Raw genomic sequence first — 18479 nt, forward strand, 5'->3', positions numbered from 1 at the left:
CGGCATGCGCTCCCGGCACGGGCCCGGCGCCGCCGGCAGCCTCGAACCGAACCGGCCCGAACCGGCGCTGCTCGGGGCCGCTCCGGGCCGCTGGGGCCCGGCCCGGCCAGCCCGGTTCGGTTCTGGTCGGTTCGGGGCTCCCGGCCCGGGGGAGGCGGGGGCGGCCCGGAGCGGCCCGGCCGAGCCCCGGGGTGTCCCCAACCCTGTCACCGGGAGCCCCGGGGTGTCACTGAGAGCCCCGGGGTGTGCCCAGCCCTGTCACCGGGAGCCCCGGGGTGTCCCCAGCCCTGTCACCGGGAGCCCCGGGGTGTCACTGAGAGCCCCGGGGTGTGCCCAGCCCTGTCACCAGGAGCCCCGAGGTGTCCCCATCCCTGTCACCGGGATGTCCCCAGCCCTGTCACCAGGAGCCCCGGGGTGTCACTGAGAGCCCCGGCGTGTCCCCAGCCCTGTCACTGGCGTGTCCCCAACCCTGTCACCAGGAGCCCCGGGGTGTCACTGAGAGCCCCGGGGTGTCCCCAACCCTGTCACCGGGAGCCCCGCGGTGTCACTGAGAGCCCTGGGGTGTCCCCAGGTTGGTCCTTGGGGTGTCCCCAGCCCTGTCACTGGCGTGTCCCCAACCCTGTCACCGGGAGCCCCGCGGTGTCACTGAGAGCCCTGGGGTGTCCCCAGGTTGGTCCTTGGGGTGTCCCCAGCCCTGTCACCAGGAGCCCCGGGGTGTCACTGAGAGCCCCGGGGTGTCCCCAACCCTGTCACCAGGAGCCCCGGGGTGTCCCCAGCCCTGTCACTGGGGTGTCCCCAGCCCCGTCACCAGGAGCCCCGAGGTGTCCCCAGGCCTGTCACCAGGAGCCCCGGGGTGTCACTGAGAGCCCCGGGGTGTCCCCAGGCCTGTCACTGAGAGGTTCAGGGGTGTCCCCAGCCCCGTCACCAGGAGCCCCGAGGTGTCCCCAGCCCTGTCACCAAGCAGCTCCCAGGGTGTCCCCAGGCCGGTAATCAGGAGCTCTGGGATGTCCCCAGGCTGATCCCCAGGATGTCCCCAGCTCTGTCACCAGGAGCTCTGAGATGTCCCCAGCCCTGTCACTGAGGGGTTCAGGGTGTCCCCAGCCCGGTAACCGGGAACCCTGGGATGTCACTGAGAGCCCCAGGATGTCCCCAGCCCTATCACTGGGCTGTCCCCAGCCCTGTCACTGGGATGTCCCCAGCCCTGTCACTGGGCTGTCCCCAGCCTTGTCACTGGGGTGTCCCCAGCCTTGTCACTGGGGTGTCCCCAGCTCTGTCACTGGGGTGTCCCCAGCCCTGTCACTGGGATGTCCCCAGCCCTGTCCCCTCCCTGCAGGGACCCGGCCTCCCTCACCCTGTCCTGCCTCCTGCAGGGACCTGTCCACCTCCCACTGTCCCCTCCCTGCAGGGACCTGTCACCTCCCACTGTCCCCTCCCTGCAGGGACCTGTCACCTCCCACTGTCCCCTCCCTGCAGGGACCTGTCACCTTCTGTGTCCCCTCCCTGCTGGGACCTGTCACCTCCCACTGTCTCCTCCCCTGGAGACCTGTCACCTTCTGTGTCCCCTCCCTTGGGGATCTGTCACCTCCCACTGTCCCCTCCCCTTTAGGACGTGTCACTGTTCCTGTCCCACCTGTGCAGGGACCTGTCACCATCCCTGTGCCGTCCCCTGATGGCACCTGTCACCTTCTGTGTCCCCTTCCTGCAGGGAGATGCCACCACCCCTGTCCCCTCCCTGATGTCACCTTCTCTGTCCCCTCCCCTTTAAGATCTGTCACCTTTCCTGTCCCACCCCCTTAGGGACCTGCCACTGTCCCTGTCCCCTCCCCTTGGGGACCTGTCACCATCTCTGTCCTCTCCCCTTGGGGACCTGCCACCACCCTGTCCTGCCCCCTGCAGGGATCTGTCACCTCTCTGTGTCCCCTCCCTGCTGGGAGATGCCACCACCCCTGTCCCCTTTAGGACTTGTGTGTCCCCTCCCCTGGGGACCTGTCACCTCCCACTGTCCCCTCCCTGCAGGAATCTGTCACCTCTCAGTGTCCCCTTCTTTGGAGACCTGTCACCTCTCAGTGTCCCCTCCCTGCAGGGACCTGTCACCTCTCAGTGTCCCCTCCCTGATGGAATCTGTCACCTCTCAGTGTCCCCTCCCCTCAAGGAGCTGCCGCTGTCCCTGTCCCCTCCCCTGTGCTGTCCCCTTCAGGACCTGTCACCTCTCTGGTGGCACTGCCGCTGTCCCTGTCCCCTCCCTGCGGGGCCCTGGCTCTGTCCTGTCACTCGTGGGGAGATGTCACTGACCTGCCACTGCCACTGCCACTGCCACTGCCACTGTCACTGTCACTGTCCTGTCCTGTTCTGTCCTGTCCTGTCCTGTTCCCTGCCACCACCCCTGTCCTGTGCTGTCACTCGTGGGGAGATGTCACTGACCTGCCACTGCCACTGCCACTGCCACTGCCACTGTCACTGTCACTGTCACTGCCACTGTCCTGTCCTGTTCCCTGCCACCACCCCTGTCCTGTGCTGTCCCCTGTGGGGACCTGCCACTGTCACTGTCACTGCCACTGTCCTGTCCTGTCCTGTCCTGTCCTGTCCCGTCCCCTGCCACCACCCCTGTCCTGTGCTGTCCCCTGTGGGGAGATGCCACTGACCTGCCACGGTCACTGTCACTGCCACTGCCACTGCCACGGTCACTGTCCTGTCCTGTCCTGTCCTGTCCCATCCCCTGCCACCACCCCTGTGCTGTCACCTGTGGGGACCTGGCGCCATCCCTGGCCCCAACCCCCTCTGGAACACCCCAAATCCCACCTGGACCCCCAAATCCCACCTGGACCCCCCAAACCCCCTCTGGACCCCCCCAAATCCCTCTGGAACCCCCCAAATCCCACCTGGGACCCCCCAAATCCCACCTGAAACACCTCAAATCCCACCTGGACCCCCCGAAACCCCCTCTGGACCCCCCAAATCCCTCTGGAACCCCCCAAACCCCACCTGGAACCCCCCAAATCCCCTCTGGACCCCCGAAATCCCACCTGGACCCCCCAAATCCCACCTGGACCCCCCAAACCCCCTCTGGACCCCCCCAAATCCCTCTGGAACCCCCCAAATCCCACCTGGATCCCCCAAATCCCACCTTTAACTCCCCAAATTTCCTCTGGATCCCCAAAATCCCACCTGGACCCCCCAAATCCCACCTGGGACCCCCCAAATCCCTCTGGACCCCCCCAAACCCCCTCTGGACCCCCCAAATCTCCCTTGGGACCCCCGAACTCCACCTGGAACATCTCAAATCCCACCTGGGACCCCCGAAATCCCACCTTTAACTCCCCAAATTTCCTCTGGACCCCCTCAAATCCCACCTTTAACTCCCCCAAATTTCCTCTGGACCCCCTCAAATCCCACCTGGAACCCCCCAAACCCCACCTGGGACCCCCCAAATCCCTCTGGAATCCCCCAAACCCCCTCTGGACCCCCAACCCCCCCCCGCAGCCCCCGCACTCCGCAGTCGCTGATCCGCAGCCGCTCCCCGCAGTTCTGGCTCCTGACGAGGACGACTTGGTGGCCATGGAGGTGACGTCCCCTCCCCCCATCGCCAAGAAATCCTCGAGCTCGGCGCTGGAGCCGCCGCCGCCGCCGCGCCTGGGGACCAAGCTGAGCCCGGAGCCGCCCGGCAGCAAAGCCGAGCCCCAGGACGCCAAAGGTCAGCGTTTCCCCGGGGTTTTCCCCAGTTTTACCCGGATTTCCCGAGTTCTTCCCGGATTTTCCGGGTCTTTCCCGGATTTTCCCAAGTTTTCCCCGGATTTCCCGAGTTTTCCCCGGATTTTCCGGGTCTTTCCCGGATTTTCCCGAGTTTTCCCGGATTTCCCGAGTTCTTCCCGGATTTTCCGGGTCTTTCCCGGATTTTCCCAGGTTTTTCCCAGATTTTCCCGAGTTTTCCCCGGATTTCCCGAGTTTTTCCCGGATTTCCTGAGTTTTACCCGGATTTCCCGAGTTTTCCCCGCATTTTCCGGGTCTTTCCCGCATTTTCCCGGGGTTTTTCCCGGATTTCCCGAGTTTTCCCCGGATTTCCCGGGTCTTACCCGGATTTCCCAGGTTTTCCCTGCATTTTCCAGGTCTTTCCCGGATTTTCCCAGGGTTTTCCCCGGATTTCCCGAGTTTTCCCCGGATTTTCCGGGATTTTCCCTGGATTTTCCCAGTGTTCCCTGGATTTCCCAGGTTTTCCCCGGATCTCCCGAGTTTTCCCCGGATTTCCCAAGTTTTCCCCAGATTTTCCTGAGTTTTCCCCGGATTTCCCGGGTTTTTCCCCGATTTCCCGGGTCTTACCCGGATTTCCCGGGTTTTCCCTGCATTTTCCGGGTCTTTCCCGGATTTCCTGAGTTTTACCCGGATTTCCCGAGTTTTCCCCGCATTTTCCGGGTCTTTCCCGGATTTCCCCAGTTTTTCCCGGATTTCCCGAGTTTTTCCCGGATTTCCTGAGTTTTTCCCGGATTTCCCGAGTTTTCCCCGGATTTCCCGGGTCTTACCCGGATTTCCCAGGTTTTCCCTGCATTTTCCAGGTCTTTCCCGGATTTTCCCAGGGTTTTCCCCGGATTTCCCGAGTTTTCCCCGGATTTTCCGGGATTTTCCCTGGATTTTCCCAGTGTTCCCTGGATTTCCCATGTTTTCCCCGGATCTCCCGAGTTTTCCCCGGATTTCCCAAGTTTTCCCCAGATTTTCCCGAGTTTTTCCCGGATTTCCCGAGTTTTTCCCGGATTTCCCGGGTTTTTCCCGGATTTCCCGTTTTTTTCCCGGATTTCCCGAGTTTTTCCCGGATTTTCCCAGGTTTTTCCTGGATTTCCTGAGTTTTCCCCGCATTTTCCGGGTCTTTCCCGGATTTCCCGGGTTTTCCCGGATTTCCCGAGTTTTCCCCGGATTTCCCGGGTTTTCCCCGGATTTCCCCAGTTTTTCCCGGATTTCCCAGGTTTTCCCTGCATTTTCCAGGTCTTTCCCGGATTTTCCCAGGGTTTTCCCCGGATTTTCCGGGATTTTCCCTGGATTTTCCCAGTGTTCCCTGGATTTCCCATGTTTTCCCCGGATCTCCCGAGTTTTCCCCGGATTTCCCAAGTTTTCCCCAGATTTTCCCGAGTTTTTCCCAGATTTCCCGGGTTTTTCCCGGATTTCCCGTTTTTTTCCCGGATTTCCCAGGTTTTTCCCGGATTTCCTGAGTTTTACCCGGATTTCCCGGGTCTTACCCGGATTTCCCGGGTTTTCCCTGCATTTTCCGGGTCTTTCCCGGATTTCCCGAGTTTTCCCCGGATTTTCCGGGATTTTCCCTGGATTTTCCCAGTGTTCCCTGGATTTCCCAGGTTTTCCCCGGATCTCCCGAGTTTTCCCCAGATTTCCCAAGTTTTCCCCAGATTTTCCCGGGTTTTCCCTGCATTTTCCGGGTCTTTCCCCGATTTCCCGGGTCTTACCCGGATTTCCCGAGTTTTCCCCGCATTTTCCGGGTCTTTCCCGGATTTTCCCGGGTTTTTCCCGGATTTCCCAAGTTTTCCCCAGATTTTCCTGAGTTTTCCCCGGATTTCCCGAGTTTTCCCCGCATTTTCTGGGTCTTTCCCGGATTTTCCCGGGGTTTTCCCCGGATCTCCCGAGTTTTCCCCGGATTTCCCAAGTTTTCCCAGATTTTCCGGTTTTTCCCGATTTCCGAGTTTTCCCCGATTTCCCGGTTTTCCCCGATTTCCAAGTTTTCCCGGATTTCCCAGGTTTTTTCCGATTTCCCGGCTTTCCCCGATTTCCGGTTTTCCGGATTTCCGAGTTTTCCCCGATTTCCCAGTTTTTTTTTCCCGGATTTCCCGGGTTTTCCCCGGGTTTTCCCAGATTTCCCAGGATTTTCCCCAAATTTTCCCAAATTCTCCTGGGTTTGGGGCCCTCACACCCCGCCCAGGGGAGTGATTTTGGGGTTAATTAATGCGGGAGTTAACGAGGTGGGAATTGGCCTGCTTGGGGTTCCCAAAACTGGGGTTGGAATTTTTTTGGGATCGGCTCCCAAGCTTTTCTCCTCATTCTCAGATTGGATTTATCCCGGATTTTTCCCATTTTTCCCAGTTTTTCCCCCATTTTCCAGCCCCCAGCCTGACCACCTGTGAGGTGTGCAGCGCCTGCCGTGATCCCAAAACTTGGGCTGGGAAAGCTTGGAATTTTTTGGGATCGGCTCCCAACTTTTCCTCCTGGTTCTCCTCACTCTGAGATTGGATTTATTCTGTTTTTTTTCCCATTTTTCCCAGTTTTTCCCCCATTTTCCAGCCCCCAGCCTGACCACATGTGAGGTGTGCCAAAACCAGGACTATGGGGGGATCTCAGGAGCTGATCCCAAGGGATTTTTAATTCCTGATTTTCCCGTTTTTCCCCATTTTTCCCCCATTTCCAGCCCCCAGCCTGACCACCTGCGAGGTGTGCCAAAACTATGTCTGTAGAGCTGATCCCAAGGGATTTTTAATTCCTGATTTTCCCATTTTCCCCGTTTTTTCCCCGTTTTTCCAGCCTCCAGCCTGACCACGTGCGAGGTGTGCGGCGCCTGTTTCAATCCTGAACTGGAGCTGATCCTGGGAGATTTTTAACCCCTAATTTCCCATTTTTCCCCATTTTTCCAGCCTCCAGCCTGACCACGTGCGAGGTGCTCTATGGGGGGAGCTCAGGAACTGATCCTGGGAGATTTTTAACCCCTAATTCCCCGTTTTTTCCCCGTTTTTTCCAGCCTCCAGCCTGACCACGTGCGAGGTGTGCGGCGCCTGCTTCGAGACGCGCAAGGGGCTCTCCAGCCACGCCCGCTCCCACCTGCGCCAGCTGGGCGTGGCCGAAGTCCGGAGAGGCGCGGGGGCTCCATCGACCTCCTGTAACGAGCTGGTGCCCACAAGCCTAAGGCCGAGCCCCCCGCTGGCCAAGAAACCCCATGGGCGCCTCCCGAAAAGGAGCCGGCGGCGCCGCGGCCGCCGCTGCTGCTGCTGCCCAAGCCCGAGGGCTCCCTCAACAAGGCCATCAAGTCCCCGCCGGGCTTTGCCAAAGCCCTGGGCCGGCCGGGCTCGCCCGCGCTCCGGAAGGTTCCGCCGCCGCTGCCGGGATCGCCCAAGGGCGGCGAGGAGAAGGGGGCGAAGCTGGCGCTGAGCCCGCTGCCCGCCGAGGCCAAGTGGGCGCCCGACGAGGACGGGCCGCTCAACCTCAGTGAGTGACACGGGCTTTGTGGGGTTTAATGGGGTTTAGTGGGTTTTATTGGGGTTTAGTGGGGTGTAATGGGGTTTTATTGGGATGTAATGGGGTTTTATTGGGGTTTAGTGGGATGTAATGGGGTTTTATGGGGGTTTTATGGGGGTTTGATTGGGATTTGGTAGGATGTAATGGGGTTTTATTGGGGTTTAATGGGGTTTTATTGGGGTTTAGTGGGGTTTGGTTGGGTTTTATTCGGGTTTAGTGGGGTTTAGTGGGGTTTGGTTGGGGTTTGTTGGGGTTTAGTAGGATGTAATGGGGTTTAAATTGGGTTTTATTGGGGTCGTAATGGGGTTGTATTGGGGTTTGGTAGGATGTAATGGGGTTTTATTGGGGTTTAATGGAGTTTTACTGGGGTTTAATGGGGTTTAATGGGGTTCAGTGGGGTGTAATGGGGTTTTATTGAGTTTTATTGGGATTCAGTGGGGTGTAATGGGGTTTCATTGGGGTTTAACGGGCACTGAGGAGAAGGGGGCAAAGCTGGCACTGAGTCCCCGCTGCCCCAGGGCCAAGTGGGGCTCGACAAGGACGGGCGCTCAACCTCAGTGAGTGACACGGGCTTTGTGGGGTTTAATGGGGTTTAGTGGGGTTTATTGGGGTTTAGTGGGGTGTAATGGGGTTTTATTGAGGTATAATGGGGTTTAGTGGGATGTAATGGGGTTTGGTTGGGTTTTAATGGGGTTTTATTGAGGTATAATGGGGTTTAGTGGGGTGTAATGGAGTTTTACTGGGGTTTAATGGGGTTTTATTGGGATTCAGTGGGGTGTAATGGGGTTTTATTGGGGTTTAATGGGATTCAGTGGGGTGTAATGGGGTTTTATTGGGGTTTAACGGGCACTGAGGAGAAGGGGGCGAAGCTGGCGCTGAGCCCGCTGCCCGCCGAGGCCAAGTGGGCGCCCGACGAGGACGGGCCGCTCAACCTCAGTGAGTGACACGGGGTTTGTGGGGTTTAATGGGGTTTAGTGGGGTTTATTGGGGTTCAGTGGGGTGTAATGGGGTTTAGTGGGATGTAATGGGGTTTTATTGGGGTATAATGGGGTTTAGTGGGATGTAATGGGGTTTAATGGGGTTTTATTGGGGTTTGGTAGGATGTAATGGGGTTTTATTGGGGTTTATTGGGGTTTAGTGGGATGTAATGGGGTTTAATGGGGTTTTAATGGGGTTTGGTAGGATGTAATGGGGTTTTATTGGGGTTTGGTAGGGTGTAGTGGGGTTTTATTGGGGTTCAGTGGAGTGTAATGGGGCTTTAATTGGGTTTTATTGGGGTGTGGGGGCCTTACGGGGGCCACGCGCAACCTCAGTGAGTGACACGGGGTTTGTGGGGTTTGGTTGGGTTTTATTGGGGTTTAACCCCTTCTCTCCCGCGTTCCCAGCCTCGGGCTCGGAGCCGTGCTGTGCCACCCACTGCGAGTTCTGCGGGGAGTTCCTCGGGAACCCCCACATCCCATTCCTGGGAATCCCCACAGCCCCAAACCCCCAACTTTTGGGATCACCCCAAACCCCCACCAGTACCTTTTAACCCCTTCGCTCCCGCGTTCCCAGCCTCGGGCTCGGAGCCGTGCCGCGACATCTGCTTTGGGAGTTCCTCGGGAACCCCCAAATTCCCACAACCCCAAACCCCCACCAGCACCTCTTAACCCCTTCTCTCCCGCGTTCCCAGCCTTGGGCTCGGAGCCGTGCTGTGACAGTTCTGCGGGGAATTCCTCGGGAATCCCCACATCCCATTCCTGTGAATCCCCACAGCCCCAAACCCCCAACTTTTGGGATCACCCCAAACCCCCACCAGCACCTCTTAACCCCTTCTCTCCCGCGTTCCCAGCCTCGGGCTCGGAGCCGTGCTGTGCCACCGCTGCGAGTTCTGCGGGGAATTCCTTGGGAACCCCCAAATTCCCACAACCCCTAAACCCCCACCAGCACCTCTTAACCCCTTCTCTCCCGCGTTCCCAGCCTCGGGCTCGGAGCCGTGCCACGACATCCGCTTTGGGGAGTTCCTCGGGAACCCCCAAATTCCCACAACCCCAAATCCCCACCAGCACCTCTTAACCCCTTCTCTCCCGCGTTCCCAGCCTCGGGCTCAAAGCCGTGCTGTGACAGTTCTGCGGGGAATTCCTCGGGAATCCCCAAACCCTCACCAGCACCTTTTAACCCCTTTGCTCCCACGTTCCCAGCCTCGGGCTCAGAGCCGTGCCACCACTGCGAGTTCTGTGGGGAGTTCCTTGGGAACCCCCAAATTCCCACAACCCCAAATCCCCACCAGCACCTCTTAACCCCTTCTCTCCCGTTTTCCCGCGTTCCCAGCCTGGAGCTCGGAGCCGTGCCGCGACATCCGCTTTGGGGAGTTCCTCGGGAACCCCCAAATTCCCACAACCCCCAAACCCCCACCAGCACCTCTTAACCCCTTCTCTCCCGCGTTCCCAGCCTCGGGCTCGGAGCCGTGCCGCGACATCCGCTGCGAGTTCTGCGGGGAGTTCTTTGAGAACCGCAAGGGGCTCTCGAGCCACGCGCGCTCCCACCTGCGCCAGATGGGCGTCACCGAGTGGTACGTGAACGGCTCGCCCATCGACACGCTGCGGGAAATCCTCACCCGCCGCCGCTCGGGCCACCCCAAGCCCTTGGCCAAGAGCCTGCTGGGCGGGCTGGCCCCGCTGGAGCCGCCTCGGGCGCCCCCCGAGCTCCACCTGCCCCCGGGGCTGGGCAAGAAGGTCCCGGCGCCGCTGAGCCCCCCGGGGCCGGCCCCCGGCGCCGCCTCCCCACCGCCGCCCACGGCCAGGAAAATGTTCCCGGGGCTCTCGGCGCCGTCCCTGCAGAAGAAACTGAAGCAGGACCAGCTCAGGGTGGAGATCAAGCGCGAGCTGATGGCCGGGGCAGGAGGAGGAGGAGGAGGTGGGATCCATCCCGGAGAGGCGCCGGCGCCGCCGGACCCGGCCTGGGCAGCGCACGAGGAGATGGCGCCGCTCAACCTCTGTGAGTGGTTTTGGGGTTTGTCCCGGGGATTTGGGGGGTTTTGGGGTTTTTCCTGTGAATTTGGGGAGCTGGGATCCATCCCAGGGTCATGAGGAGATGGCGCCGCTCAACCTCTGTGAGTGGTTTTGGGGTTTGTCCTGGGGATTTGGGGGGTTTTGGGGTTTTTCCTGTGAATTTGGGGAGCTGGGATCCATCCCAGGGTCATGAGGAGATGGCGCCGCTCAACCTCTGTGAGTGGTTTTGGGGTTTGTCCTGGGGATTTGGGGAGCTCATCCCGGGGATTTGGGGAGCTCACCCCAGGGATTTTGGGGAGCTCATCCCGAGGATTTTGGGGAGCTCATCCCGGGGATTTGGGGAGCTCATCCCGAGGATTTTGGGGAGCTTATCCCAGGGATTTGGGGAGCTCATCCCGAGGATTTTGGGGAGCTCATCCCAGGGATTTGGGGAGCTCATCCCGGGGATTTTGGGGAGCTCATCCCGAGGATTTTGGGGAGCTCATCCCAGGGATTTGGGGAGCTCACCCCAGGGATTTTGGGGAGCTCACCCCAGGGATTTGGGGAGCTCATCCCGGGGATTTTGGGGAGCTCATCCCGAGGATTTTGGGGAGCTCATCCCAGGGATTTGGGGAGCTCATCCTGAGGATTTTGGGGAGCTCATCCCAGGGATTTGGGGAGCTCATCCCGAGGATTTTGGGGAGCTCATCCCGAGGATTTTGGGGAGCTCACCCCAGGGATTTGGGGAGCTCATCCCGAGGATTTTGGGGAGCTCATCCCAGGGATTTGGGGAGCTCATCCCGAGGATTTTGGGGAGCTCATCCCAGGGATTTTGGGGAGCTCATCCCGGGGATTTGGGGAGCTCATCCCGAGGATTTTGGGGAGCTCATCCCAGGGATTTGGGGAGCTCATCCCGGGGATTTGGGGAGCTCATCCCGAGGATTTTGGGGAGCTCATCCCGGGGATTTGGGGAGCTCACCCCAGGGATTTTGGGGAGCTCATCCCAGGGATTTTGGGATGCTCTGAGCTCTTTCCAGGGATTTAGGGACCCAAAATCCCATCCCAGGAAGTTCCATCCCTCCCTAACCCTGGAATTTTCCCTGTCCCGCAGCCTCCAATATGGACCCAGTGTGTGACATCCACTGGCTCGTCCTGGGGATTTGGGGATGCTCTGAGCCCATCCAGGAGCTTCCATCCCTCCCTAACCCTGGAATTTTCCCTGTCCCGCAGCCTCCCGGGCGGACCCGGTGCGCGACATCCGCTGCGAGTTCTGCGGGGAGTTCTTTGAGAACCGCAAGGGGCTCTCGAGCCACGCGCGCTCCCACCTGCGCCAGATGGGCGTCACCGAGTGGTCGGTGAACGGCTCGCCCATCGACACGCTGCGCGAGATCCTCAGGAAGAAATCCAAGCCCTGCCTCATCAAGAAGGAGCCGCCGGCGCCGCCGGGGCTGGAGCCGGGCGCGGGGCTGTGCGACGAGGAGCCCAAAGCGCCGCCGGGGCCGGCTCCGGGCAAGGCGCTGCCCCCGGGGCTGGCCCTGGGCAAGCCGGGCTCGGGGCTGGCGCTGGCGCCGCTGGGCTCCAAGAACGCCCCCGGCGCCTTCCTGGCTGCCAAGAGACCCCTGGGGGACACCGAGAGGCTGGGCGGGCACGGCGAGGCCAAGCACAAAGGCTTCGAGCTGGGCTTCAAGGCCAAGGCCCTGCACGACAAGGCCTGTGAGTGCTCATGGGGAAATCATGGGGATTTTGGGATCTTTGGGATGGTTGTGGGGTCGTTTGGGGGTTTTTGGGATGGTTTTAGGATGGTTTTGGGGTGGGCTGGGAGGGCACGGAGAGGCCAAGCACAAAGGCTTCGAGCTGGGCTTCAAGGCCAAGGCCCTGCACGACAAGGCCTGTGAGTGCCCTGGGGAAATCAAGGGGATTTTGGGGTTTTTGGGATCTTTGGGATGGTTTTGGGATTGTTTTTGTAATGGTTTTGGGGTGTTCTTGGCATTGACTGGGAGCACATTATTTTCCCATTTTTTTCCCATTTTTCCCATTTTTTTCCCATTTTTTCCCCATTTTTCCATGTTCTCCCTGCTGCGAGCTGTGCGGGCTGTACTTTGAGAGCAGGAGGGCGCTGGCCAGCCACACCTGGGCACACCTGCGGCACTTTTAGCAATATCCATACCCCATTTTCACCATTTTAACCCCATTTTTTCAGTGTTTCTTCCCATTTTAACCCCATTTTTCAGTGTTTCTTCCCATTTTAACCCCATTTTCCCCCATTTTTCCCCGTTCCCAGCAGCAGAAGCGTGCTGCGAGCTGTGCGGGCTGTACTTTGAGAACAGGAAGGCGCTGGCCAGCCACGCCCGGGCACTGCCCGTACCCCATTTTCTGTATAAATAATCCCATTGTAACCCCGTTTTTTCCCATTTTTCCCTATTTTAACCCCATTTTCTGTGTTTCCCAGCAGCAGAAGCGTGCTGCGAGCTGTGCGGGCTGTACTTTGAGAACAGGAAGGCGCTGGCCAGCTGTGCCTGGGCGCACCTGCGGCACTTTTAGCAATATCCATACCCCATTTTCACCATTTTTATCCTGGTTTTTTTCCATTTTTCCCTATTTTAACCCCATTTTAACCCCATTTTTTCTGTTTTTTCCCTGTTCCCAGCAGCAGAAGCGTGCTGCGAGCTGTGCGGGCTGTACTTTGAGAACAGGAAGGCGCTGGGCCGCCCGGGCACTGCCCGTACCCCATTTTCTGTATAAATAATCCCATTGTAACCCCGTTTTTTCCCATTTTTCCCTATTTTAACCCCATTTTCTGTGTTTCCCAGCAGCAGGCGCGTGCTGCGAAGCGCTGCGGGCTGTACTTTGAGAACAGGAAGGTGCTGGCCAGCCACGCCCGGGCACTGCCCGCGCCCCATTTTCTGTATAAATAATCCCATTGTAACCCCGTTTTTTCCCATTTTTCCCTATTTTAACTCCATTTTTCCCCGTTCCCAGCAGCAGAAGCGTGCTGCGGTAGCGCGGCTGTACTTTGAGAACAGGAAGGCGCTGGCCAGCTGTGCCGGCGCACCTGGCGCACTTTAGCAAATGCCCATACCCCATTTTCACCGTTTTTATCCTGGTTTTTTTCCATTTTTCCCTATTTTAACCCCATTTTAACCCCATTTTTTCTGTTTTTTCCCGTTCCCAGCAGCAGAGCGTGCGAGCGCTGCGGGCTGTACTTTGAGAACAGGAAGGCGCTGGCCAGCCACGCCCGGGCGCACCTGCGGCAGTTTGGCGTCACCGAAAGTGCGTGGCGACGCCGCCGCCCATCGAGACGCTGCGCGAGTGGATCCGGCACCGGCCACACAAGGGGCGCCCCCCCAACCCCCCTATCCAGGGCGCCGGGCGCCCCTTCCAAGAAGTTCGGGGAGGGCGCACCCGAGGCCGCGGCGCCCTGGCCGTGCCCTTCCTGCCCAAGGGCGGCCTGGCGGCGCCGCCCGGGGCGCTGGGCGGGTGACGGGGTGCGCGGCCGCGCTGGGCCCCTGGCTCAAGGTGGAGGAGAGAGGGGAAATTCAGCAGTGAGTGATGGGATGGGGAAATGGGGGTGGGGGTGGGAATTGGGGGGTTTGGGGTGGGAATGGGGGGTTTGGGGTGGGGAAAATGGGATTGGGGGTGGGGGTGGGGAAAATGGGAATTGGGGGTGTGGGGTGGAGGAGCAGAGGGGCAACTTCAGCAGTGAGTGATGGGGAAATGGGGGGTTTGGGGGGGAAATGGGGGTTTGGGGTGGCAAATGGTGGGATTGGGAATGGGGTTTGAGAACAGGAATGGGAAATGGGGAATGGGAATGAGGAGTGGTCAGGGTGGAGGAGCAGAGGGGCAACTTCAGCAGTGAGTGATGGGATGGGGAATTGGGGGGTTTGGGGGTAGGAATTGGGGGGTTTGGGGTGGGAATTGGGGGGTGTGGGGTGGGAATTGGGGGGTTTGGGGTGGGGAAAATGGGAATTGGGGGGTGTGGGGTGGGGAAAATGGGAATTGGGGGGTGTGGGGTGGGAATTGAGGGGTTTGGGGTGGAGGAGCAGAGGGGCAACTTCAGCAGTGAGTGATGGGATTGGGGAATTGGGGGTGTGGGGTGGGAATTGGGGGGTTTGGGGTGGGAATTGGGGGGTCAGGATGGAGGAGCAGAGGGGCAACTTCAGCAGTGAGTGATGGGATGGGGGAATTGGGGGGTGTGGGGTGGGAGTTGTGGGGTTTGGGGTGGGGAAAATGGGATTTATGGGGTTGGGAATGGGAATGAGGAGTGGTCAGGGTGGAGGAGCAGAGGGGCAACTTCAGCAGTGAGTGATGGGATGGGGGAAATGGGGGGTTTGGGGTGGGAATTGGGGGGTTTGGGGATGGGGATTGGGAACAGGAATGGGAAATGGGGAATGGGAATGAGGAGTGGTCAAGGTGGAGGAGCAGAGGGGCAACTTCAGCAGTGAGTGATGGGATGGGGGGAATTGGGGGGTGTGGGGTGGGAATTGGGGGGTTTGGGGTGGAGGAGCAGAGGGGCAACTTCAGCAGTGAGTGATGGGGGGAAATGGGAATTGGGGGGTGTGGGGTGGGAAAATTGGGTCAGGAATGGGAATGAGGAGTGGTCAGGGTGGAGGAGCAGAGGGGCAACTTCAGCAGTGAGATGAATGGGGGATTGGGGGTTTGGGAGCAGAGGGGCAACTTCAGCAGTGAGTGATGGGGGGAATTGGGGGGTTTGGGGGGGAAAATGGGATTGGGATGGGAGAAATGGGATTGGGATGGGAGAAATGGGATTGGGAATGGGAAAAATGGGGTTTAGGAATGGAGATAGGAATGGGATGGGAATGGGGCTGGGGATGTGAAAGTGGGAACGGGGACAGGAATGGGATTGGGGATGGGATTGGGAATGGGGATTAGGAACGTGAAATTGGGAATGGAGACAGGAATGGGATTGGGAGTGGGGCTGGGGATGTGAAATTGGGAATGGGGACAGGAATGGGATTGGGGATGGGAATGGGGACTGGGGATGTGAAAGTGGGGATGGACAATGGGAATGAGAACAGGAATGGGGAATTGGGGACAGGAATGGGGAATTGGGGACGGGAACGGGAACGGGAATGGGAACGGGAATGGGAATGGGAACGGGAATGGGAATGGGAACGGGAACGGGAACGGGAATGGGAACGGGAACGGGAATGGGAACGGGAACGGGAATGGGAATGGGAATGGGAATGGGAACGGGAACGGGAATGGGAACGGGAATGGGAACGGGAACGGGAATGGGAGCGGAACGGAACGGGAATGGGAATGGGAATGGGAACGGGGAACGGGAATGGGAGCCGGGAATGGGAACGGAACGGAATGGGGAGCGGAACGGCGGGAATGGGAATGGGAATGGGAACGGGAAGGGAAGGAATGGGAACGGAATGGAAACGGAAGGAATGGAATGAGAATGAGAACAGGAATGGGGAATTGGGGAGGAATGGGAGCGGAACGGAAGGATGGGAATGGGAATGGGAACGGGAATGGGAATGGGAACGGGAATGGGAATGGGAATGAGAATGAGAACAGGAATGGGGAATTGGGAAGAAAGGAAGGGAATGGAATGGGAACGGAAGGAATGGGAAGGAACGGGAACGGAACGGAACGGGCTGTGCTGGGCCCCTGCCAGCCCCTGCATCGCCCCAGCTCCCTGTTGCAAAAGTCGGAAGGGCGCCAGGCGGCCCGCCCTGAGCCCCCGCGCTGCCCCCCAGGCTGCCCCCGAAAGCCCGAGAGTTCCCGCGCGAAGCTTCCGGAGCCCGGCCGCCGCGCGGCCGGCGTCCCCGTGCCCGCCCTGGTGCCGCGCCCGCCCCAGACCTCGCTCGTCAAGTTCGTGGGCAACATCTACACCCTCAAGTGCAGGTGGGATTTGGGGCAATTTCCCAATTTTCCAGCCTTTTTGGGGCTGGTTTTCCTGATTTTCCGCGCTCTTCCATCCTAAGAATTCCTGCCCAAAACCTGAGAATTCCTGCCCAAAATTCCTCCTGAAACCCAGGAATTCCTGCCCAAATCAAAAGAATTCCTCCCGAAATCCCAGAATTCCTCCCAAAACCCCAGAATTCCTGCCCAAACCCCAGAATTCCCTCCCCAAACCCCCGAATTGCTCCCCAAACCCCAGAATTCCCCCCAGAACCCCAGAATTCCTGCCCAAAACCCCAAAATTCCTCCCGAAACCCCAGAATTGCTCCCCAAAGCCCAGAATTGCTCCCCAAAACCCCAGAATTCCTCCAAAAATTCCTCTTGAAACCCAGGAATTCCTGCCTGAAATCCTGGAATTCCTTCCCAAAACCCCAGAACTGCTCCCCACACCCCAGAATCGCTCCCCAAACCCCAGAATTGCTCCCCAAACCCCAGAATTGCTCCCCAAAGCCCAGAATTGCTCCCCAAAGCCCAGAATTGCTCCCCAAAGCCCAGAATCGCTCCCCACACCCCAGAATTGCTCCCCAAAGCCCAGAATCGCTCCCCAAACCCCAGAATTGCTCCCCAAAGCCCAGAATTGCCCCCCAAACCCCAGAATTCCTCCCAAACCCCAGAATTGCTCCCCAAACCCCAGAATTGCTCCCCAAAGCCCAGAATTGCTCCCCAAACCCCAGAATGCTCCCCAAACCCCAGAATTGCTCCCCAAAGCCCAGAATTGCTCCCCAAACCCCAGAATTCCCCAAACCCCACAATTGCTCCCCAAAGCCCAGAATCCCCCAAAACCCCAAACCCCAGAATTCCTCCCCAAACCCCAGAATTGCTCCCCAAAGCCCAGAATTGCTCCCCAAACCCCAGAATTGCCCCCAAAGCCCAGAATTGCTCCCCACACCCCAGAATTCCGCTCCCCAAACCCCAGAATTGCTCCCCACACCCCAGAATTGCTCCCCCAAACCCCAGAATTGCTCCCCCAAACCCCAGAATTGCTCCCCCAAAGCCCAGAATTGCCCCCCACACCCCAGAATTGCCCTCCCCAAATCGCTCCCCAAAGCCCAGAATTGCCCCCACACCCCAGAATTGCCCCCCAAACCCCAGAATTGCTCCCCAAAGCCCAGAATTGCTCCCCACACCCCAGAATTGCCCCCCAAAGCCCAGAATTGCTCCCCAAACCCCAGAATTCCCCCCGAAGCCCAGAATTGCCCCCAAAGCCCAGAATTGCTCCCCAAAGCCCAGAATTGCTCCCCACACCCCAAGCCCCCAGAATTGCTCCCCCAAAGCCCAGAATGCCCCCAAACCCCAGAATTGCTCCCCAAACCCCAGAATTGCTCCCCAAAGAATACACCCCAGAATTGCCCCCCTAGAATGGCTCCCCAAAGCCCAGAATCGCTCCCCAAAGCCCAGAATTGCCCCCGAAGCCCAGAATTGCTCCCCAAACCCCAGAATTCCCCCCAACCCCAGAATTGCTCCCCACACCCCAGAATTGCTCCCCACACCCCAGAATCGCTCCCCCAAAGCCCAGAATTGTCCCCACACCCCAGAATTGCCCCCGAAGCCCAGAATCGCTCCCCAAAGCCCAGAATTCCCCCCACACCCCAGAATTGCCCCCGAAGCCCCCCGATCCGCTCTGAGGGCCGGCGCTGCGCGTGCCCTGCAGGTTCTGCGAGGTGCAGTTCCAGGGCCCGCTGTCCATCCAGGAGCAGTGGCTGCGGCACCTGCAGCGCCACATCCTCGCCATGAACTTCTCGTCGGCCGAGCAGCGCGCCAGGCGCCCCGAGCCCCGGCTGCCCGGCGCCCCCTGAGCGCCGCCGGCTGCTTTTCCCAAAGCCCTGGGAATTAAAACGCCAACAAAACCAAACCACACACCCACCCACACACACAGAATAAACCACCCGCCGATGATAAATCAGTGAACCTCCCCGGAATTGCAGCCGGGCGGTTCTGCCCCCGCTTCTCGGGGCGCGTTTGGGGTTTTCGGGCTGCGACAGCCGCAAGCACTACACGGAGCGTTCCCGCCGGGAATTCCCGGGAAACGAACACGCAAAACCAACACAATTCCCTTTTTGTATCCCAAAGAACCGGGCAGGGAATTCCCAGAATTCCCACGATTCCCACAAGGGGGAAAACGCTGTGCATTTTGTACATTTGGACCCTCGGCAGAGCTGTAAATTCCCCATTCTTTTCCCCTTTTGGTTTTTATTTTCCGTGGCCCCGTAGATGTCGGAATTCCCTCGGTTCCGGGGTTGCATGTTCCCAAAATTCCCGTTTTTCCCAAGGAAATCCCGTGGGATTCTCCGCGGGAATCCCCAAAATCCCGGGAGGATTCGGCTCCGTTTTTTCCCCCAAAATTCCTTTTTTTTGGTTTTT

The 18479-nt window shown here is 59.1% G+C and overlaps 1 protein-coding gene across 1 annotated transcript in view; it reads left to right on the forward strand.

The window, feature by feature from the left end:
- Positions 1-17914, forward strand: part of LOC115915847 (protein Wiz-like) — a gene marked incomplete at its 5' end in the record, with an annotated part of 32367 nt that extends 14453 nt beyond the window's left edge. The window contains 10 exon segments of the mRNA XM_030969562.1: positions 3524-3691; positions 6725-6828; positions 6831-7188; positions 9649-10194; positions 11418-11900; positions 12469-12548; positions 12998-13092; positions 13360-13457; positions 15914-16061; positions 17770-17914. Of these exon segments, the coding sequence (XP_030825422.1) occupies positions 3524-3691; positions 6725-6828; positions 6831-7188; positions 9649-10194; positions 11418-11900; positions 12469-12548; positions 12998-13092; positions 13360-13457; positions 15914-16061; positions 17770-17914 (2225 nt within the window).
- Between the last annotated feature and the right edge of the window lie 565 nt (positions 17915-18479).

This window comes from Camarhynchus parvulus, unplaced genomic scaffold (assembly GCF_901933205.1).
Source record: "Camarhynchus parvulus unplaced genomic scaffold, STF_HiC, whole genome shotgun sequence".
In the NCBI taxonomy this organism is placed as follows: domain Eukaryota; kingdom Metazoa; phylum Chordata; class Aves; order Passeriformes; family Thraupidae; genus Camarhynchus; species Camarhynchus parvulus.